This window comes from Phyllobates terribilis, unplaced genomic scaffold (genome assembly GCF_046119375.1).
Source record: "Phyllobates terribilis strain yellow unplaced genomic scaffold, ASM4611937v1 Scaffold_2__4_contigs__length_985480577, whole genome shotgun sequence".
In the NCBI taxonomy this organism is placed as follows: Eukaryota; Metazoa; Chordata; class Amphibia; order Anura; family Dendrobatidae; genus Phyllobates; species Phyllobates terribilis.
Window position 1 is genome coordinate 371,906,233 of NW_027362762.1, and position 24,563 is coordinate 371,930,795.

Below are 24,563 nucleotides of genomic sequence, written 5' to 3' on the forward strand. Positions count from 1 at the left end.
AGAACCAACATTCTACTGGTTCTCCAAACCGCCTCACATCTTAACAACCTGTTTGTAAAACGACTAAGGACCAGTCGCATCCCACTCTTCGGGAGGGGGGGGTGGCAAAACGCTTGAGAGTCACCTGAAACCGCTGCTTGAGGTGACATATTCATCTCACCTCATGGGAGAAGTGGGCACGGCGGGAATTCAATTAACTGAACAATATGTATGATTAGAGAACAGATGTCACTGCTCAGTGCTGCGCCTTGCCCCGACCACTGGAAAGGAGTAGGGTACACCTTCATTATAACTTGTTTTCTCTTTTCACCGAAGATGCTACCTGTGATAGACACATGATAGTCAATTATCACCTCTAACATGCTCTGCTTTTACTTTCATAGGGAACCTGGACGTGATAGGTCCCCTTTGAGGAAACACTCTTTTTTTTAGGATTTTCTTTCTTTGAGGCTGTTTTGTAGCCTGTAATCACCCTATGTTTTGCAGCGGAATTTGCTTCAAAAAAGTTCAGCTAAGTTCCCAGTTTTTAACGAGGATTTTAAAGAGGGTCTACTTCAAAATCCTCCTCAACAACTGCTTCAGAAACACTTTGAATATTCTTCTTAATGCCTCATTCAGACATCTGTGATTTTTCATATATGCAGGAAATGGTCCAAGTGTCATCAGCGTTTTGGATCTGAGTTTCACCAGTGTTTGGTCCGTGTGTCAGTTTTTATGTATGAAAAAAATAAATAAATTACGAAACAACTCCTATTCTATGCAGTGTTAGTCATGTACAGCACATGGACTGCACGCTGATGGCATCCGTGTACTATCCATGATTTTCATAGACCCTTAGTCTATGAGCCCACGATCCAGAAATGCTGCATATTTTTTCCGCTTCTCCCTCGCAGGAAAAACGCATGCGGATTTTACATGCGTTTTTCCTGCCAGGTAGAAGCGTTTGTCAAGCGTTCTTCACATGCATTTCTGCATGCGGGTTATCAAGCGCTTTTCAAAGTGATTTTAGCATCACTTGGAAAGTGCTTGACAACTTGGTCACACAATATAAATCCATGCAACTGGCATGGATTTATAGCAGTGTGACCAAGTTAGTTAAAAAAAAAAAAGAATAAGAATGGTAAAAAATAAAAAATAAAGATTATACTCACCTTCCGATGTCCTCCCGGTGTTCTCTCCACTGCGTTCAGTGTCTTGGGCGGCTCGCGGTGTTGTGAAGGAACCACGGTGACATCATTGAGTCATATGACAGGTCACATGACTCAATGACGTCATGGCAGGTCCTTCACAACACCGCGACCCATACAGCAGACCAGACGGAGGGGAGAAAACACCGGGAGGACATCGGAAGGTAAGTATAATCTTTATTTTTTATTTTAAATTCTTTTTTTTTTTTTACAGGTACTATGGTACCCAGGTCTGGATGAGAGTCTCCTCTCCTCCAGACCTGGGTACCATCCGCACATTGAACCGTGTGATATCTGTGTGTGCACATGTAGTGATGCAGATGTCACGCGGTCCAATGCAAGTCAATGGCGGCGATTACGCTGCGTGTCCACAAAATTAATGGACATGCTGCGGATTTTTCCGCAATGATAACCCGCAGCGGAAATTTCCGCAGCATGTGCACAGCACATGCGGATTATCATTGGGGACCATAGGGCACGTATTACCAAGTGGTTTTTAAGCGCTTTCGCTGCGGAAATTCCACGGCTAAAACGCTTGAAAAACATAGTGGGCACTCAGCCTAAGTGCATTATTTAGTAATACACATAAAGTTCTGTGAAAAAAAGACCCCCATTCTATTTTGCCATAAAAAACACTGCAAATACGCAGATGCGTTTTTTTGCTGCGTATTTGTAGCATTTTTTCATCCCCCCATTACTTCCTATGGGTGAAAAAACACTGAAAAAATGCTGAAAAAACACTGAAAGAAGTGACATGTCACTTCTCTCAGCGTTTTTCTAATCACTGAAAATACGCAGCAAACAAAAAGCAACATGTGTGAACAGTGAATTCTGGTTTCTCTTAGACTTTGCTGGTACTGCCAGACGCAGCTGAAAATGTGCATAAAAATCTGCAGCAGACACGCAGCAAAACACAACGTGTGTGCACATAGCCTTATAGCCCTGCTGGACTGGAGCAGTCCAGCTTGGAAAAACAGACCAAAGAACTGGCATGAAGCAAAGTAAATTTTCCATTGCATTGAACAGGAGAAGCAGTCAGAAGATTGGAAGCGGTTTTTGAGGAAGATTTTTGGAGAGAATTCACTTCAAAATCCTCTACAAAAATCTCCATGTGGTTAGCAAGTTGGGAGGCCTGTGGTTACACCATGGAGTGTGCGAGGAGTGACGTGAAAGTGGCGTTTACCCGGTGGACGAGTGGCAGTGAGCAGTGACAGGCGCCCCGATGCCCGGCAGCCCGGGGGCGGCGCTGTACAGTGAGGCTCGGGGCGGCGCTGTACAGTGAGGCTCGGGGCGGCGCCAGTGAGTGCGGACAGGACTCGGGAGGGAGAGTGTGACTGGGGCGGGACTGGCTGCTCGGCTCCACAAGTTATGGACGCTTCTCCCGAGCTTTCCTGGCATCTGGTAAGTGTGAGCCGCATCCTGTGTGCGGAGACGGCTCCTAACCAGCTACCTCCATGTGCACTGAACTCTGTGTAGTGCCCGGTAACGGTGGCACCCCCAGCAGCTGTGCCTGTCCAGGGGGCAGCGTGACACCCAGAATACAGGGGAATGGGGGGCTGAGGACATCTTAATCTTCACATAACACTGGCTGGGGGGTCACCAGAGAACAAGGAATGCTGCTGTATGTGCACAGATGTAGCAGAGCTCAGGTTGTCATTGGGGGGTGCATCTGGGTGATATTTGTTTTTTTACAGGGCTTGGTGGTAATTAGGGGGCACTGATGTCACTTATCTATATGTACACAGAGGGGTCATTGTACACATCGCCGCTTGTTTCTTGATGCTTTTTATATAAGCTGCATTATAATACAAATATCTCATTATTATCAGTAAGTGGATTATCTCAGATTGTCACAGTGCAGGGATAGTAGCATAAGGTAAGGCATCGCCTCGTGTAAGGTCCGCCATCGCCCCATGTAGGGGCCGCCATCACCCAGCTGGCACTATATAGAGGCTGATAAGTGAGTGTACCCACTGTTCCCACTGGGTCCCCACACTCGAGTGGATCATAACAGATCCACCAAACGGATCACTACAAGGCATAGTGGATCACAGCGAATCTGTCTTTTTAGTTATGGATCTTGTAGAAACAGACGTCACAATGGAGGCGGCCTCAAGTTCTGCATCGTGTTTACATGAATGCAAAAATGATAGAACAGTTCCAACTTTTACAGAACTGTCCTAAAGTTTTGGAAATAATCCTGGCAAATTTACGTAGTTTAATTCCTCTGTTTTAAAAAGGCAAAGTCCCTTCCAGAGGTAAGTGTCTCTGCCCATGTTGGGGGCCCGGGTTACTGGGGTTAAAGACTCTTAATTTACTTACATTAGTAAGTATGGGTATATGTAAAGTCACCTTGTTTAGATGAATGGATCCGTCATTTACATCCTGAAGTTTTGAGTTCAAACTAAAATACTTTGTTAAAACTGTCCCAAAGAGAAACTGTCATATCAGCCAATCAGAGCTTAGCTTTTATTTCTTAAACTACTCAGGTAAAATGAAATCTGCGCTGTGATTGGCTACTGTGGGAAACCGACAGTTTTGTCTACCTTGTAACAAACTGCACAGCAGATATGAATTAAGTAGTGAGGAGAATTCTGGCTTTTTAGTGAGCTGGATCATTTGGCTTCTTTCTTTTGGATCCTTAAATATGTGTTCGTACGCAGGTGAGCACATTTGTAGTAAAATCACCGTATCCTGATATGGTCAAACCTTCGTCCAGCAGCCTGGGTGATCGGGGTTTAGGTCACATCTGCAGCCGATCACTGTCATTTTACCCCAGTGAAAACCATTCAGAAACTGCAAGCAGCTTTTCAATGGGGTGTTGGCCCCATCGTTCACAAAACAGACCCAGCTCTTTGTACCGGATCCGTCATGAACAGCCCATCAGCAGAGGGTGACATTGCTGTTGCCTCATTATTTGGGTTACTGCTACATTCAATATATGACCCAAGCTTATTGGAATAGTGCCCTGGATGAGTAATAGCCTAGGTGCTATTTTTAAAGGCATACACGTTCATTTATGAAAACCCGTGGTCAAAGTAGCTTACACCAGAGCCGCCAGACTAATTGGAAAAGGATTGAGACATTTTTTCATCTGCAGGTTCCATCACGTTCCTTCTACACCAGGGATCAGGATGACAGAATGGAGTATTGCCTCTAGTTTCTCGTGTTTTCCTGTGCTGAATACATACATACATTACATATAGTTTCCGCTTCTTTACTATAACTCAAGCTGCAGTACTGAAATACTATATCCAGGAACTGAGGCACATCATCCACTAATATGAGTAGCGCTTTGTAGGCTGGTCACAGTCTTTCAAATGTTATCGCTTCCCCAGTAGTACATTGCTCTGGTACAGAAAATGTCACAAGCGGCAGTAGTGATAAAAGTCACACCCAGCGTCAGTACAGACACAGTCCTCTCTGTTCCCTAGCCTTAGGCCTTTCCTTCTTCATTCATTGTCTTGCTTTATGAGTTGCAGCCCAATTTGTACATAACTGAGCACTTGCGTAGCTGTGAGGCTGCACCCTTGTTGCTTCTCCAAATACGTTATCCAGAAATATACATTCATTCAAGATGAATCAGTTGTTAAGAAAAACAGCAGCAAAGTTAAGTTTCCAGAATAGTTTTTAAGCAATCGTTTGCACTGTCGAAAGAAAGGGAACCCATTATTAGTTTTTAGCCCAAAAAAGTGATCCAACTATGCTCTAGGACAGGTCATGTAAAGACCTTTCTAAATGTATGCATGTCTGTCTCCAGCAGCTCCATATCTTATGAAAATGTAAAGGGGTTTTCTACTACTGGACGACTCCTTATTATTTATTGTTATAGCGCCATTTATTCCATGGTGCTTTACATGTAAAAAAGGGGTATACTTACAAAAACAATTAGAATAATGTTGAACAAATGTGACAGCAAGGAGGAGCGAGGACTCTGCCCGTGAGGGCTCACAGTCTACGAGGGATGGGTGAGGATACAGTAGGTGGGGGTAGAGCTGGTCATGGAGCGGTATGGTGGAGCGGTGGTTACTGCAGGTTGTAGGCTTATCGGAAGAGGTGGGTCTTCAGGTTCCTTTTGAAGGTTTCCACGGTAGGCGAGTCTGATATGTTGGGGTAGAGAGTTCCAGAGTAGGGGGGATGCACGGGAGAAATCTTGTATGCGATTGTGGGAAGAGGAGATAAGAGGGGAGTATCACAGATTTCACTGTGCGTCATAAAATTAATAAACTTAATATTTATCACCTGGACCGGAGCGATTCATCCACTGGCAGTCACGTGACATTAAGGCTTAGTGCCAACGATGCAGAAATGAGGCAGAAATTTTCCTGAGCATTTCTGAATCTCGTTGGTAGAAAAACGCATGCGGTTTTTAGATGCTTTTTTTACATGCGTTTTTGCCATGCGTTTTTCCAATGCATTGTATAGGCAAATACGCATGCAGAAACGCACAAGAATTGGTCATGTCCGTATTTTTTCTGCGAGTAAAATACGCGCAGAAAAAAATCTTGACCATGTGCACAGAGCTTGCAGAATGTCATAGGAAGTCATGGGATAAGGTATACAATGCATTTCTGGAGCGTTTACGCGCTGCAAATACGCACCAAAAACGCATCGTGGGCACACAGCCTGAATCAATGGCTTGTAGAATCATCTGTAGCAGCAATACTTTGAAATCATCGTTTTCTGTGTGACTTTATCAGTCTGTCACATCACAGAATTTGGCCCACTTCTCTTTACAAGGTGGCTTAACCCCTTAATAACATCTGACGTACTAATACGCGTCTGTGCCCTGGGACTTAAGAGCCAGACCCGTATTAGTACGTCATGGCGATCGCGCGCGCACACAGGCTGTGCGGGCGCGATCGCCGCCGGGTGTCAGCTGATTGTCACAGCTGACACCCGGTACTATGTGCAGGGAGCGGTCCTGCACCGCTCCCAGCACATTAACCCCTGCGATGCTGCGATCGAAGTCGATCGTGGCATTGCGGGGGCAAGGGGAGGTGATCGGCGATACTCACCTCCTCTTCCGGCTTCCAGCGCAGTCTGCAAAGGCTTCCCGGGTGTTGCCATGACGACCCGATGTCGTCATGACAACATCCGGGTCACCAGAGAGCAGGAAGATTGCTTGGGCATGCGCAGTGCATCTCCAAGCAATCTTCACACTGTGCACTTCTGACAGCCTTCATGGCATAGGGATGGTGCTTCATTCCTGTGCCATGCAGGCGATCAGAAAAAAAAAAAGTGAAAGTCCCAGAGTGGGACAAAGTAATAAAGTGTATAAACTGTGTGAAAGTGGAACAAAAAAAAAAAAAAAAGGTGCAAAAATATTATAAAAAAATAAAAAAAATAATACACCAAAAATAAAAATATAATGTACCCATCAATAAATATTATTATAAAAAAAACAAAAAAAAAAACAATAAAATTACACATATTTGGTATCGCCGCGTCCGGAACAACCTGACCTATAAAACTGTCCCACTAGTTAACCCCTTCAGTGAACACTGTAAAAAAAAAAAAAAAAAAAAAAAAAAAGAAGCAAAAAACAATGCTTTATCACCATACCGCCAAACAAAAAGTGGAATAACACGCGATCCAAAAGACGCATATAAATAAAAATGATACCGCTGAAAACGTTATCTCGTCCCGCAAAAAACAAGCCGCCATACAGCTCCATCAGCCGAAAAATAAAAAAGTTATAGCTCTCAGAATAAAGCTATGCTAAAAAATATTTTTTTCTATAAAATAGCTTTTATTGTGTATAAGCGCCAAAACATAGAAAAATGATACAAATGTGGTACCGCTGTAAACGTACTGACCCGAAGAATAAAGTTACCTCATCAATTTTACCACACGCGGAACAGAATAAAAAAAAAAAAAAAAAAACAATTCCTGAATTGTTGGTTTTTGTTTATTCTGCCTCCCAAAAATCGGAATAGAAAGCGATCAAAAAATGTCACGTGCCTGAAAATGGCACCAATAACAACGTCAAGTCATCCCGCAAAAAACGAGCCGTCACATGACTGTCTGCCAAAATCTGGAAAAATTATAGCTCTCAAAATATGGCGATGCAAAAACTAGATTTTACAAAAAATGCGTCTTTTAGTGTGTGACAGCTGTCAGTCATAAAAACCCCATATGATTCTGGCATTGCTGTAATCACACCGACCCGAAGAATAAAGTCGTCTAATCACTTATACCGCACAAGGAACGGCGTCAAAAATAAACTCTTGGGTTAGGATTGGGCTAGGGTTAGGGCTGGGTTTGGGGCTAGGGTTGTGCTGGGGCTAGGGTTGTGCTAGGGCTAGGGTTGTGCTAGGGTTAGGGCTGGGGTTGGGATTTTTTTCAAAAGTAAGAAAAAAAGATGACGATATGGCGACTAGTGTTGAGAGCAAGTGCTCGCTACTTGAGTTTGCATCGGGTGCTCTGGTATGCATTGAGTATCGTGGGTATTTGAGTGACATGCTCGAGTCTCTGCCCCATATGCTTCGCGGCCAAAAAACTGTACGGGGATTGCCTGCCATGCACGAGCGATCCCCGCATGTTTTTTTTTGGGTGTCTAATAACCGTGAAACATGCGGAGCAGGGACTCGAGCATGTCACTCGAGCACACGCTGTACATGGTGCATACCTGAGTACCCGATGCAAACTCAAGTAGCGAGCACTTGGGCTCAAGAATAATGACAACTTATTCAATATGATGACCTAATAATGTAAACAAATTCTGTGCCGTACCTCTGGGTTCAAAATGTTCACTATACACCTTAATAAAATCCTTGAGGGGTATAGTTTCCAAAATGGGGACACTTGTGGGGGAGCTCCACTGTTTAGGCACATCACGGGCTCTCCAAACGCGACATGGTGTCTGCTAACAAATTGAATGGAAAATCGGCTCAAATTGTTAGCGGACGCCATGTTGCGTTTGGAGAGCCCCTGTGTGCCCAAACATTGGAGCTCCCCCACAAGTGACCCCATTTTGGAAACTAGACCCCCCAAGGCACCTATCTAGATGCATAGTGAGCACTTGGAACCCCCAGGTGCTTCACAAATTGATTCGTAAAAATGAAAAAGTGAAAAAAAAAACACTTTTTCATTTTTATGAATCAATTTGTGAAGCACCTAGGGTTCCAAGTGCTCACTATGAATCTAGATAGGTGCCTTGGGGGGTCTAGTTTCCAAAATGGGGTCACTTGTGGGGGAGCTCCAATGTTTGGGCACACAGGGACTCTCCAAATGCAACATGATATCCGCTAACAAATTGTCGGCTCAATTTGTTAGCGGATATCATGTTGCATTTGGAGAGTCCCTGTGTGCCCAAACATTGGAGCTCCCCCACAAGTGACCCCATTTTGGAAACTAGACCCCCAAGGCACCTATCTAGATGCATAGTGAGCACTTGGAACCCCAGGTGTTTCACAAATTGATTCATAAAAATGAAAAAGTGGTTTTTTTTTTTCAATTTTACGAATCAATTTGTGAAGCACCTGGGGCTTCCAAGTGCTCACTATGCATCTAGAAAGGTGCCTTGGGGGGTCTAGTTTCCAAAATGGGGTCACTTGTGGGGGAGCTCCAAAGTTTGGGCACAGAGGGGCTCTCCAAACGCAATGTGGTGTCCGCTAACAATTTGAGCCGATTTTCCATTCAATTTGTTAGCGGATACCATGTTGCATTTAGAGAGTCCCTGTGTGCCCAAACATTGGAGCTCCCCCACAAGTGACCCCATTTTGGAAACTAGACCCCCCTAGGCACCTATCTAGATGCATAGTGAGCACTTGGAACCCCTAGGTGCTTCACAAATTGATTCGTAAAAATGAAAAAGTGTTTTTTTTTTCACTTTTTCATTTTTACGAATCAATTTGTGAAGCACCTGGGGGTTCCAAGTGCTCACTATGCATCTATAAAGGTGCTTTGGTGGGTCTAGTTTCCAAAATGGGGTCACTTGTGGGGGAGCTCCAAAGTTTGGGCACACAGGGGCTCTCCAAACACAACATGGCGTCCGCTAATTATTCAAGCAAATTTTACAATCAAAAAGTCAAATGGCGCTCTTTCCCTTCCGAGCCCTGCCGTGCGCCCAAACAGTGTTTTTTCCCCAAATATTGGGTATCTGCGTGCCCAGGGGAAATTGCACAACAAATTTTGGGGTCCATTTTTTCTTGTTACCCCTGTGAAAATAAAAAAAATTGGGTCTAAAGTAACATTTTTGTGAAAAAAGTTAAATGTTCATTTTTTTCTTCCACATTCAAAAAATTCCTGTGAAGCACCTGAAGGGTTAATAAAGTTCTTGAATGTGGTTTTGAGCACCTTGAGGGGTGCAGTTTTTAGAATGGTGTCACTTTTGGGTATTTTCTGTCAAAAAGACCTCTCCAAGTGACTTCAAATGTGATGTGGTCCCTAAAAAAATGGTTTTGTAAATTTTGTTGGAAAAATGAGAAATTGCTGGTCAACTTTTAACCCTTATAGCTCCCTAACAAAAAAAAATTTTGGTTCCAAAATTGTGCTGATGTAAAGTAGACGTGGGAAATGTTATTTATTAACTCTTTTGTGTGACATATCGCTCTGATTTCAGGGCTTAAAAATTCAAATTTTGAAAATTGCAAAATTTTCAAAATTTTCGCAAATTTCTGTTTTTTTCACAAATAAACGCAAGTGATATCGAAGAAATTTTTCCACAATCATGAAGTACAATATGTCACGAAAAAACATTCTTAAAATCAGGGGATCCGTTGAAGCGTTCCAGAGTAATTACCTCATAAAGTGACAGTGGTCAGAATTGTAAAAATTGGCCCGGTCATTAACGTGCAAACCACCCGCGGGGCTTAAGGGGTTAAAGAGTATCTGTTGTTTTAATTTTTATTTCATAAATCAATAGTACACATGAAAATAAGCAACTTTGTAATATAATCACAGAAATCTGCTTCTTTCTCAGCCAGAATTCATTATTCATAATCAAAATTTTTAGGTAAAATCTGTATTCAGTGAAGACCGAGTGTTACATTACTGACATAGGAGATGAGAGCTGCTATGGCTAGGAGGGGGCGCAGGAGAATGGAGGGGCTCTGTCTCTATCTCCTCCCCCTCCTGTCTACATATAGAATTGTATCAGTAGCACCTGCCATCTCCTATCTCAGTAATGTAACATTCGGTCTTCACTGAACACAGATTTTACCTCAAAATTGAGAATTTTGATTAATGAACAACTTTGGCAGAGAAAGAAGCAGATTTCTCTGATAATATATATTACAAAGTTGCTTATTTTCATGTGTACTATTGATTTATGAAATAAAAACTAAACTGATAGTTGCTCTTGGTTCCTATCTTTTTATTTAATAAAATAGTGGGTAGCCCCATATTGGTAATTTTTCTATCACCTTTTATCAAAACCACTCAGAAGGGTCCCTAATATCCCTCTGATTTTTTAGGAGAGTCAGGCCTGAGCTTCTGCTTTGTAGGATTCCGGCATGCACAGCGGGATTCCACCTCCCTCTGCTGCCGCTTTCACAGCGAAAGTCGAGCTATTTCTCTTTCCACTAACCGAGCGCTGCCACTTTACTAAGCGGTTACCAGTCAGTAAGAACTTAGTAGAGTATGTGGTAGGACTGGGTTACTTCTAAGAGCGAGATCTCATGCTTTCACTGCAAGAGTTTGTTCCCTATTATTGTTAGAAAGTGGGGCCCTTTCTGGGGACACATCTGAGTGGTTTTGTTACTATATGACATGTAGAAAAATCACCAACCTGGGGCTGCCCACTATTTTATTAAGTAAAAAGTGCAGCCTTAGATTGACGATGGGTACGTTTTGTTAAATTCATCAAGGTTTGCAGACATTCATCTATACACAATTCTCTTAAAAAAGTTGTCCACTACTTGGACAACTCCTTCGAATACCCCACGCTTGGCTCCGATTAAAATAAAAAATCTTATACTCCCTTCCCGTGCTGGAGTCAGCACTTGCGGTCCCGCAGCTTCCGTGCAGTTGTTGTGACACATAAGCTGGCGCTTAATCAGCGCTGTCGTCACTGTCTCCACCTTTGAACAAACTGAACATTAAGAGGAAATCAGAGATCCGCTGCAGTCCAGATTTCCTCTTCATGTTCAATTCAACAGAAGGCGGAGATATTGATGCCAGCAATGATTGGGCGCCGGGGTCATGTGTCACAACAACTGCATGGGAGCCCCGGGACCGCGAGTGCCGACACTGCTGGAACGGCGTCGACACAGGAGGTGACTATAAGCTTTTTTTATTTTAACATTTAGATCAAGAAGGGGTTGTCCTAATAGTGGACAACCCCTTTAAGATCCCCGCCACAGTATTTCAAATGGGTTGATGTCTGGACTAGTGGACCATTGCAACACCTTGGTTCTGTTCTCCTTCAGTCATTCTGATGTAGATTTGCAGGTATACTTCGGTACTTGGGACCATTGTCCTGTTGCATGCAGGGCTGTGAGGTAAAGCCAATTTTGGTGGAGTCGGCATAAAATGGACCGACTCTGACTCCTAAAATATATAATAAATTGGGTACAGTAGTTCAATGCAGTTTGTGGGGAATATTTTTTCATAAGAATTTGGGAAAGTTATGAAATGTCCTATAAATGTCTGTCCTATTCCTGATCTAAGGGTCTAGACTTTTAGCGGAGATGAATCTGTGCTACAGTAAATTTATCACTTAAACATGAGCCATGTATGAGGGAGTCTGAGTCGGTGACATGGAAATTGAGGAGTCGGAGGTTTGGCTTACCGACTCCACAGCCATGGTTGCATGACCCAGTTTCAGCCAAGCTTTAGCTTTTGGATAGATGACCTCACATGTGATTGTAGAATACATGGTCAATGATTGCAAGGAGCTCAGGTCCTGTGACTGCACAATCACCCCTCCACCACTGTGCTTGACAATTGCTAAGAGGGGTTTGTGTTGATATGCTGTGTTTGACACAGGCCTTGTAGCCAATGATCCCCACTTTGTTCTTGTTTGTCCACAGGACATTGCTCCAGATGTCTAGTGGTTTGTTCAGATACAGATTAGCAAACTTTAGCCATACTACCATGGTCTTTTTAGAAAGAAGTCAATTACATCTGGCAACGCTTCCAGTCTCCAGTCTTTCCTGATATTTTAAACCTTAGAATTTAAATAAGGTGTACTTAGTTTTTTTCTGATGACTGTAGATTTTGAAAGATTTTTACATGACCTATATTATTATGCGACCATTTTAGGGAAGTAACCACTAATTGTTTGCAGAAAAAGCTTGTTATGCACAAGTTTTCACATAAATAGCTGAATCCCATAACAACCGATAAAATCATAGAGAGAGATAAAGACAAATTCTCTAAATCATGCAGTTAACGATTGCTATAATTTGAGTAAGATTCAGACGTACTCTTTGGAGATGTTCTGACCCAGTTATCTCGCTATGAGAATTTGGCCCTTATGAAAGTTGTCCAGATCTTTACTTTTGCCCATTTTTCCTGCTTCCGATTTGATAGATTTGATAACTATTGACTACCTATATCATTGTGTGTGTACAGGGAAATCAATCAATCACTGTGTGTGGGAGGGATAAGCAGGACTCTCGCTGTGTGTCCTAGGAGTCCTGTCTTGAATAATGTTGATTTTTACTCAGAAATCCTGCTAAAAATTATTCAGCGCTTTAAATTCCTGAGCTCAGCTCCTCTACTTCCATCATAAGGGGTTGCTGATCATTTTAGTGTGATCTGATTCTCTCGCATGCGAACATTGCAGCACAGGTGCGGAAAATATGAAGATGACATCTGAGTGCAGTCCAATATTTCACACGTACCCATAGACTTGTATGGGTGTGCATGGTCCGAAGTCACACGCAGCATGCAAATTGTTGTGGCTTTGCAATGCAGTTTTCAGTTGCCCAGCACGTACAGGTAAAGCCGTTGGTTTTCATGTGTCTTAAATGTATTTACTACACAGCTGAAAATTGAGTTGCAAAACAGTGGGCGATTCTCAGTAAAACCACAAACGGTTTTGACTGTACTGTTCTTGAAAGTGGAGCAAAAAAGATGCAATTTGTGTGGCCACCATTTAGCCTTGATTTACACAGCGATTTTCACTTTTGTAAGTGATTTTGTCTTTCTTTTTGTAGCCAGATTTTACTTTAAAATCTATATTGAGAGAAAATATCTTGCCCACAATGTTTTCATGTTTTTGTGGGTATTTTGGTTATGTGGTGTTTATTTATTTATTTTTTTTAAAAGAGAAAAAAAGTGATATGTTCTAAGTATGACATTATTTATTGGTATTTTTTCTGGCCCATTCAGAGAGTTTAGAATTAGGACCCGATTCTAAAGACTGTCAAGTAGGGATTGTGCAAAGTAGAGTTAAAGTTCTCAGGTCTATTTAATATCTATTGTCACTTTTAGTAGATGCATTTGGTGCTACCTCCTCCCCTAACCTTGCCCAGTGTAGAACAGATTTGGTGTAAAAACTATAGTGCGTAATGTAACATGCAATTTATGAAGTGAGGACTCCGGTGCACTTGTGTATTCCCGACTACTCATTATATTAGACACGACCGGTGACTGGCAGCTTCCCAGTAGTCTAACATTCACTTGGTTTGAGATTTGGAGAGAGGGCAAGAATGACATTGCATTGTTCTGTGGAGCTTGCTATCATTGGAGCCTCTGTAACCGCTCAATTCAGGGGAAGTTTAGGCTGCTTCTTGCTAGTGCCAGAGCCACTCCTTATATGTGAAATTCCTTCCTTCCAGTAATGCTTTCCATATGTTCCATTCCCAGTCCTGTTCTCCTGAACTTGGTGACATAAGAATGTGCGCTGTTCCCTATAACCGGCTTCCTTCCCTGTTCTTCATAGAAACACTTCTGCTTTATAAAGAGAGGTGTTACCATCCAGCACAAAGGGACGACTACAGAGTCAGGCCAGCAACGTCCTGCTGTTTGTATTATGGCAAAAAGACTCCTACATTACTACTCCTACTATTACTATTCCCATTCTGGAGTCTTCTCCAGGAATAACATTCATGTACATATTATTATTACTATTATTATTATTAATAATTTATATAGCGCCATTGATTCCATGGTGCTGTACATAAGGGGTTACATACCAAATACAGATATCACTTATAGTAAACAAACTAACAATGATAGAACGGTACAGAGGGAAAAGGACCCTGCCCTTGCGGGCTTACATTCTACAGTACATAACATGTATATAGCGTTCGATGCCAGGCACAGGTAGACTATTGCACATTGTATACAAGTACAGTTTCTATTTGCTACACAGTAACATCACACTAGTCAGTATATAGCATATTCATATATCTCTGATGTCACATATATTATATTGTACAGCACCTAAACAACACAGACCCTGGCTACTCGTAGATGGCTGAGCTAGTCCCAATCCAGTCAAACACTAAAGCTATTGCCCATAGCAAGCACTGATACTTTGGTGCACATGACCTGCGCAGACTCTTCTCAGAGAGATATTCTGGTTTGTCCGTTTCTTGAGCTCCAACACAGATCCACTATGGCCAACTCCAGTTGACTGACTAAGGAGAACAGCTAGCCTGGTTATATGCGGGGCTAGCCAGGTGATCTAATCAGAACCTGTAGAGCTAAGATTTAAAAGGGAATCTGCCACCCCCCGGGCGATATCAGACCTCTACTATGGCTATACAGGGTATAGAAAAGTCAATCTTATACATACCTGTATGGCCCATAGCAGAGGTCTGATTGCAGAGAAAAGTGCTTTAATTAATTGTTGCTTGCACATGCCCAGAAGTCAGGGAGCACAGTGAACGTCACAGGGACGTGCAAGGGAGGGGGGATATGATAATTAAGCAGAGAGGTCGGGATTTAGGGGAATAATAAGCAGATAGGTCGGACGCCAAGCACGTGGAAAAAAGAATTGAGTAAAGTGCTTTTCTCTGCAATCAAACCTCTACTATGGGCCATACAGGTATGTATAGATTTACTTTAATATACCCTGTATGGCCATAGTAGAGGTCTGATTTAACCCAGGGGGTGACAGATTCCCTTTAACCCTAGCCTACTTGGCTTTGCCACATTCACCCTTTCCCTTTAACCCTTGTCTACCTGGCTTTGCCACATTTGCCCCTCCCCCCCCCCTTTCTGCCCAAAAGCCGGGGGGCAGAAATTCACCGTTTATATCAGTGTTTCTCAACTCCAGTCCTCAAGACTCACCAACAGGTCATGTTTTCAGGATTTCCTTAGTATTGCCCAAGTGATGGGATTATTGCCTGTGCAATACTAAGGAAATCCTGAAAACATGACCTGTTGGTGGGTCTTGAGGACTGGAGTTGAGAAACACTGGTTTATATCATGTGCCTTTGTTACCATAGCCAACTCCTGGTGACATACTGGACTAATGAGTTAAAGCTGTAGCACCCAAAAGTCCCAGAACAAAGGAAAATCTCGACTGATAACAATAGCATGCAACAAGTCCTTGACCACTCCTTCTTGATGGGACACTGAACCACAGTCTGCGTATGTCGACTTGGACCATGGGATAGTTCTTAGCGTCTCCATAGATAGACCTTTCCCCCACCCCTTTCCCAGGGACTAGCACATGCGGAAGTGTGGCCCTTGCCAGGGTCACCAAACTCCCTGAGTGCAGAAGTCCCATCACTTGGACACATTTAATCACCTGGCATTCCTGAGGCCCCTCGCCAGGATGAGAGATAGCACTGCAGGCAGGGTAGGCAAAATAGGAGTAGCACCGACCTACGCTGCAGTCCATCTGCATATATGACCCGGAACTCGACACCTCCAACAAACAATGGTACGAGATGTACCCTTTGAACCCATCTCTGACCCCTCCTGGGTCTTTGGACGCCTCTCATACGTGGACTTGGGCCCCTTCTTTTGGGTCTCCTAGAAATGTGACCTCAGGCTCCCTTGATTGCTAAGGGAGTTCTCCATTGCCAGGTATCTTTACAGGAGGCTCACAAGGTCAACCCCTTTCTGATGATCTTCTTGGGCAACCCAGCTTTGCATGGCTTTCTGTAGTGAGTGGATAAATCGGTCCACTGCCACCCTTTCCACCATCTATGCTGGAGAGCAGCAATATATATTTGATATTGATATTCCTAACACTTAATTTTCTGTAGATACTCTCTTTTTTAATGTATTTTATCAATACTCTTACTCTGCATGCTTTTTTCCCTTCTTCCTTTCTTCCCGTCCTCTTTTTTGAATTTGAATCCCAACTCCTCAGTGGGTGTTACCTTACGCTTCTTGGCACCCACTTTGGACTATGAATATTTCTATGTACCAGTATGTGTTACCTGTGTTTTTTTTACACTTCATAAAGATGCCAGTAATGGATAATTAAGAACCTTCAAAGAATAACACACCAGGCTTTTTTCCAGCAGCGCAGCCAATTTTTAAACATGTTTTTATCCTGTTTTGGTAATTTCCATCTGGCACATTTTCCACCCAGCCACAGGGCAGCGGCAGCGGGCTACTTAGACCTTTATAGTGGTTGTGTCTTCATGCAACCAGCCAAGATGAGTAAACTATTGTTTATACTATCTGCTATATTAGGGTTTTTACCTTATTGTGCGCTTCTCCTTTCACAGTCATCGTTTCCTCAATATGTACATGTGTGACATACTCATGTACTGTCAGACTTCCAGTATAAATCACCAGTGGTCTAGTCACCATCTTTTTCATTCACATCACTTGTATAATTCTGTTAAAAGTACTGTACCTCCAATTGAATAGGCAATGCTGCGATTTTTGGCAAGCACCTTACTGCCAGAGGCAAAAATATACAGCGCCATTTCACTTTTGTGGATGCCTCCTGCATTGTAGATGTGCTTCTAATGTGCATTGATTATGAGTTGCTTGTACTCGGACCTGGAGCAGAGGATATTGGTAATTGTGCGAGAGGGTAAAGAGGCGACAGCTTTTACTTCCTACCAAATTTAGATTGTATACAGTATCGCCATATAGTTTGGTCCAGAAATATGTGGACTGTAACCGAATCTTCCTGATTTGGGCTCTGCATGCCAATTTTTGATTTAAAATGAAGCTGAGATCCAATTGAACTGTAGACTTTCAGGTTTAATTAAAGGGGTTATACAAAAATATCCTGTGAAACGTTTGCAACCATTTTTATACAAAGCCTCCTTATTTCAGGGGCCCAAAAGTAATTGGACAAATTAATTTTACCATAAATAAAATGTTCCTTTTTTAAAACTTTGCAGAGAATCATTTCCAGGCAATGACTGCCTGAAGTCTGGAAGCCATGGACATCACCAAACGCTGGGTGTCCTCCTCTGTGATGCTTTGCCAGGCCTTTACTGCAGCTGACTTCAGTTGTTGCTTGTTTGTGAGTCTTTCTGCATTAAGCTGTGTCTTGTGCATCTGAAATGCATGCTCGATGGGGATGAGACCTGGTGATTGACTCAGCAATTGTAGAATAACCTACTTCTTTCCTTAAGCTCCTCGGTTGCTTTCGAAGTGTGTTTTGGGACATTGGACGGCGTTTCACAGTACAGATGGACAATCAACTCCATCTGCAACTGCTGCATTTTGTTGAATCTAAGCATAAAGTGTAGCCATGTACAATTCAGAATTCATCCGGCTGTTTTTGTCTTCAACCACATTATCTATAAACACTAGTGACCCAATACCATTGGAACCCATACATGCCCATGCCATCACACTGCCTCCACCATGTTTTACAGAGTATGTGGTGTGCTTTGGATCATGGTTTTATCTGTCCAAAGAATGCTTTTCCAGAACTGGGCTGGCTTCTTTAGATGTTTTTTTTTGGCAAAGTCTAATCTGGCCTTTCTATTTTTAAGGATGATTAATGATTTGCACCTTGTGGTGAACCCTCTGTATTTGCTCTCATTAAGTCTTTTCTTTAAAGTGGTTGTCCACTACTAGGACAACCCCTTCTTCATCTAAATGTTTGATACCGATAAAATAAATCTTATACTCGCCTCCCGTGCTAGCGCCCTTCCTGCGGTGTCAGCATTCACTCTCCCAGGGCTCTCATGCGGTTGTTGTGACACTTGAGCCCGGCACCCAATCAGCACTGGCGTCACTGTCCCCGCCTCCGCACAAATTGAACATGAAGAGGAAGTCTGGGCCATCGCTTATCTCTGACTTTCTTTTTATGTTCAATTCGTACAAAGGCGGGGACAGTAACTCCCAGTGCTGAATTGGCGCCGGGGTCACATGTCTCAACAACTGCATGAGAGCCCCAATACCGCAAGTGCCGACACCGCTGGAAAGGCGCCGGCATGGGAGGTGAGCATAAGCCTTTTTTATTTTTATCGGGCCCAAACATTTAGGTATTGAAGGGATTGTCCTAGTAGTGGCCAAACACTTTAAGGAAGACTTAGATACTGAAACAACTACTTCCTGGAGAGTGGTCTTTACATAGGTGTATGTTGTGAATGGGTTTTTCTTCCCTATGGAAAGGATTCTGCAATCATCTGCCACTGCAGTCTTCTGTGAACGTCCAGGACTTTTTGAGTTCCAAAGCTCACCACTACGCTCTTTTTTAAAATTTTTTATTTTTTTCCAGAATGTACCAAACTGTTGATTTGGCCACTACTAACATTTCTGCTGTCTCTCTGATGGATTTCTTCTTTTTTTTTTCAGCCTAATGATGATCTGTTTATCTGCCATTCAGAACTCCTTGACCGCATGTTGTGGGTTCAAATGCAAATGCCACACCTGGAATCAGCTCCAGATCTTTTACCTATTTAAAGAAGTTGTCCATTACTTTTTCGTTGATACCCTATCCATAGGATAGGTTCCCACACCCAGCACCCCAGCCAATCAGCTGTTATCGGTGTCGGCGTCCACCGGCTGGAAGTACTTTCTTGCCGTGCTTGGCCGTCCCATTGAATTGAATAGGAGGCGGATGTGCAGTACCCCGCGGCAGCACCTACAGATGGATGGCCAAGCACCGCGAGTAAGTATTTCCAGCTGGGGGCCACCGATAACAAACAGCTGATCGGCGGGGGTGCCGGGTGCGGGACCCCGGCCGATTAAACATTGATGCCCTATCCTTTTGATAGAGCGTCAATGAAAAAGTAGTGGACAACTTCTTTAACTGATGATGGATTAACAAGGGAATAGCCCATGCAGTCCTTTAAAGAGCTTTCGAGTTAACTGTCCAATGACTTTTGGTCTCTTTAAAATGAGTCCGCTACATATTAAAGAGCTGTAATTCCTAAAACCCTTACTCCAGTTAGGATTTGAATACCCACAAATTAAAGCTGACAGTCTGTACTTTAAGTCCATATTGATTATATAACTGTATCTTGAATATGTTTTGGTAAACAGCTAAAATGCCAAAACTTGTCTCACTGTCCAAATATTTCTGGACCGTACTGTATATACAATGGTTTTGGATTGATAGTCTACAGTATGGTTGGTCATGTCAGAACTGGTAAATGCATGTAGAATGAGAAGTGAAGGTCCTATTTCAGGTTGTCATTTGGTGCTCCCTGTGGAATGTGCATTTGTTCCCAGAGCTGTGAACAATTTAAGAAGAAGGTCAGAGACATGAATGTATTTCCTGTCAGCCTTGTAAAGACCTCACTGTATTCACTGACTGCTGGAATGAGGGCGAGCTGGAAGCATTACAGAGAACAGACATCTTTGTGCTGGAGAAGCTCCTAGGTGTGTGATCATTCTTCAGCAGCCAGTGTCTTATTATAGTGGCCAGTATCATATAGAATATGCTGAAGCTTTTACTTTCACATCCTTAAAGTGGTTGTCTGATCTAAAATGAAAAGTCTGCAGTCACTGTGTGACTGCAGGCTTTTGAATCCCTCCCCTAGCGCACGCACTGTGCGCTGCGAGGGTTTGCCGTTTTCTGACCCGGAAACGGCAGTGACTTATGCGATATGCATACTCCCAGGCAGAAACCATGTAGTGGGCACGGTCTCACTCCATACAAGTGTATAGAGCTAGACCGCGCCCACTGGACGGCCATGCCCACCTGATGGCCACGCCCTTGCTCCATACACTTGTATGGAGCGAGGCTGCACCCATGAGACGGCTTCTGTCCCGGAGTATGCCTATTACATACATCACCGCCGTTCCCAGCTCAGAAACCGGTGAATCCTCGCAGTGCACAGTACCTGCGCTTGGGGAGATTCATAGATCTGCAGTCACATGGAATGACTGCAGACTTTTAATTTTAGACCGGACAACCCCTTTAACACAATCTTGTTTCCTTTATGAGTCCATGACAGTAGTGTTTTAGTCAGCTTGATTACAAATCTTAAATTTGCGTATATAGATAATAGCTGAGTCAGTTTATACAATAATAAAAAAAGTGCCATTTTTTTTGCTAAATTTTGCGAATTCAGCATCACTCCTGTTCAAGTTCATGAGTTTTTTTAATCTTCGTTGATCCTATTCTTATTTTTTTAAAGGGAATCTATCACCCCCTTAGGCGTTATCAGACCTCTACTATGGGCATGCTGGTGTTAGAAAAGTAAATCTATACATACCTGTATGGCCCATAGCAGAGGTCTGATTGCAGAGAAATCTGGTTTATAAAGACTGTTTTCTAGAGGTTTGGCGTCCGGGGGACACCAAGCAAACCCCTCCAACTACTTACTATTCCCCCTAACTCATCGCCTCTGTGCTAAATTACCATTTTCCCCCCTCCCCTGCACGTCACAGGACCCTGTGACATGCCCTGCTCTGCCTCCCCTCCCGCGCATGCATGGAGCACGGTTTGTTTCCCTCCGCCACCGTTTGGCTGCGTACTGCGCCGCAGCCTTGCATTGCGCAAGCGACGGTTAGTCACTGAGACTTCCGTTCCATTGGCACCATGCAGCCAAACAGGGCCGGAGGGAAACAAAGCGCGCTCCATGGGAGCGTGGGAGGGGAGGCAGAGCAGGGCACGTCACAGGGCCCTGTGACGTGCAGGGGAGGGGGGAATATGATAATTTAGCACAGAGGGATTAGGGAAATAGTAAGCAGATAGGAGGGGTTTGCTTGGCGTCCCCCAGATACCAAGCCTCTGGAAAACAGACTTTATAAAACCAGATTTCTCTGCAATCAGACCTCTGCTCTGGGCCATACAGGTAAGTATAGATTTACTTTTCTATAACCTGCATGGCAATAGTAGGGGGGGGGGTGACAGATTCCCTTTAAAGACTATATAATTAATAGTTGTAAATGAAAATGCTTGTATTTCTGAAATATGTTAGTAAAGGGAATATGTCAGTAGGTTTTGCTATGTAATTTGAGAGCAGCATGTAGGGACTGATACCCTGATTCCAACAATGCATTAGTTACTAGGTATTTTGCGGTTTTATCAGCAGGAGATTATTACTACAGGACTAGGTGTATCGTGCCACCTAGGCAACTGCTCTGTATAAGCCTCGCCCTAACACTGATTGGCAGCTTTCTGCCTTTGCACAGTGTACACAGAAAGATGCCAATCAGAAGTGTGGGTGGGGTTATGTAGGGCTCCACATTTAGAGCACTGCTAGATCTGAAAACTGTGACTTTATCACTACTGCTGCACCCAGTAAACTAAGTGATACATCGTTTGAATCAGAGTCTATGCCCCTACGTCATGTTGCTCTCAAATTCCATAGCATAAACCTGCTGACAGTTTCCATTTAGTATTCCTTTTAGTAGTCATTGTTTTTGCAATACAATTAAAGTGTAAGGCTATGTTACCACTATGAGCTTTTGGTGAGTTTTTTTTTATGCTGTGTATTTTCGACAAATGCAAGTAACCTATTTTACTTAATGGGTGCAGAAATTCTACAGAAAATTTGCAGCATCATAAACTCACTAAAAGCTCATCGTGGGAACGTAGCCTACCTTTGTCAAGTAGAACTTGCAGCAGAATGTCTTTGTTTGCCGGTAGCTCCTCCTTCCCCTCTCCATAGAACCTTATGAGAACCAAATGCCAAATGGGAAAGTCTGTATTCATTGAAGACAGATTGTGCCTGTGAGTTGAGAATATTGGGAATGATCAGTCCTAGAGGAGAAATATAGTATCAGAGGAATCTGCTTCTATTATATATATATATATATAATATTACATCGTTACTTATTTTTATGTGTATTATTGATCTCTGAAATAAAAATTTTAATTACAACAACAATTTAAATATAACAATGGCACACGCAAGGCATAATGTTTGTCAAATACATGTTATCTCCTATTAGATATTTGTTGGCAGATTCATACAAATTGGGGGATAATCTAAAACTGGCCATATACAGTCATGGCCAAAAGTTTTGAGAATGAAACCAAAATTATATTTTCACATGATCTGATGGCCTCTGGTTTTTATTATTGTTTGTCTGATGTTTATATCACATACAGAAATATAATTGCAATCATATTATGAGTACCAATAGGTTATATTGACAGTTAGAATGAGTTAATGCAGCAAATCAATATTTGCAGTGTTGCCCCTTCTTCTTCAAGACCTCTGTAATTCTCCCTGGCATGCTCTCAATCAACTTTTGGACAAAATCCTGACTGATAGCAGTCCATTCTTGCATAATCAATGCTTGCATTTTGCCATAATTTGTTGGTTTTTGTTTGTCCACCCGTCTCTTGATGATTGACCACAAGTTCTCAATGGGATTAAGATCTGGGGAGTTTCCAGGCCATGGACCCAAAATCTCTATGTTTTCTTCCATGAGCCATTTAGTTATCACCTTTGCTTTATGTCAAGGTGCTCCACCTTGCTGGAAAAGGCATTGTTGGGCGTCAAACTGCTCGTGGACGGTTGGGAGAAGCTGCTCTTGGAGGACATTCTGGTACCATTTTTTATTCATGGCTGTGTTTTTAGGCAAGACTGTGAGTGAGCCGATTCCCTTGGATGAGAAGCAACCCCACACATGAATGGTTTCAGGATGCTTTACAGTTGGCATGAGACAAGACTGGTGGTAGCGCTCACCTCTTCTTTTCCGAATAAGCTGTTTTCCAGATATCCTAAACAATCGAAAAGGGGATTCATCAGAGAAAATGACTTTGCCCCAGTCCTCAGCAGTCCACTCCCTGTACCTTTTGCAGAATATTAGTCGGTCCCTGATGTTTTTTCTGGAGAGAAGTGGCTTCTTTGCTGCCCTCCTTGAAACCAGCCCTTGCTCAAAGAGTCTCCGCCTCACAGTGCGTGCAGAAGCACTCACACCAGCCTGCTGCCATTCCTGAGCAAGCTCGGCACTGCTGGTAGTCCGATCCCGCAGCTGAAACAGTTTTAAGATACGGTCCTGGCGCTTGCTGGTCTTTCTTGGGCGCCCTGGAGCCTTTTTGACAACAATGGAAGCTCTCTCCTTGAAGTTCTTGATGATGCGATAGATTGTTGACTGAGGTGCAATCTTTGTAGCTGCGATACTCTTCCCTGTTAGGCCATTTTTGTGCAATGCAATGATGGCTGCACGTGTTTCTTTAGAGATATCCATGGTTAACTGAAGAGAAACAATGATACCAAGAACCAGCCTCCTTTTAAAGTGTCCAGTGATGTCATTCTTATTTAATCATGACTGATTGATCGCCAGCCCTGTCCTCATCAACACCCACACCTGTGTTAATGGATCAATCACTAAAACGATGTTAGCTGCTCCTTTTAAGGCAGGACTGCAATGATGTTAAAATGTGTTTTGGGGGTTAAAGTTAATTTTCTGGGCAAATATTGACTTTGCAAGTACAGTAATTGCTGTTAAGCTGATCACTCTTTGACATTCAGGAGTATATGCAAATTGCCATTACAAAAAATGAAGCAGTAAACTTTGGAAAAATTACTATTTGTCTCATTCTCAATACTTTTGGCCATGACTGTACACACTATATGGACATTGTATTGGGACACGCCTCATAGTCATCAAATTTGTTCTTTTCATTCAGTCCCATTACTACAGATCTTATGAAATCCAGTATCTAGACATCCAGTCTACCCTTACTAACATTTAGTAAAGAATGACAAGGTGCTGTAATAAGATGCTACCATTGTAACAAGTCAGGTCACAAAATTTCTTCCCTCAATGATCAATGATTCAATGATCATCTAACTGTGAGTAGTAATATCAAAAAGTGGAAGTATTTAAGGACCACATGAATTCAACCATAAAGGGGAGACTACTTAAAGTTACAGAGTTGGGTTGTCAAGTGCTAAGGCACATAGCGGAAAAGTCATCAATGCTTTGCAGGCTCGTCAACTGCAGAACTTCAATCTTCCTCTGACATTAATATCAGCAAAAAAATTGTGCATCGGGCATTTCAAGGAATGGATTTTCGTGTTTAAGCAGCTGCATGCATGCATGCCTTACATCACCAAGCACAATGGCAAGTGTCGGATAGAGTGGTGTAAAGCACGGCACCACTGGACTCCGAAGTAATGGAAACATGTTTTG

General features: G+C 42.9%; 1 protein-coding gene across 1 annotated transcript in view; it reads left to right on the top strand.

The window, feature by feature from the left end:
* The first annotated feature begins 2,437 nt into the window (after positions 1-2,437).
* SEPTIN10 (septin 10) overlaps positions 2,438-24,563 on the top strand; it is an 82,552-nt gene continuing 60,426 nt past the window's right edge. The window contains exon 1 of the mRNA XM_073664744.1: positions 2,438-2,588. Within this exon, the coding sequence (XP_073520845.1) occupies positions 2,556-2,588 (33 nt within the window). The 5' untranslated portion in view covers positions 2,438-2,555. The remainder of the gene's footprint in view (positions 2,589-24,563) is intronic.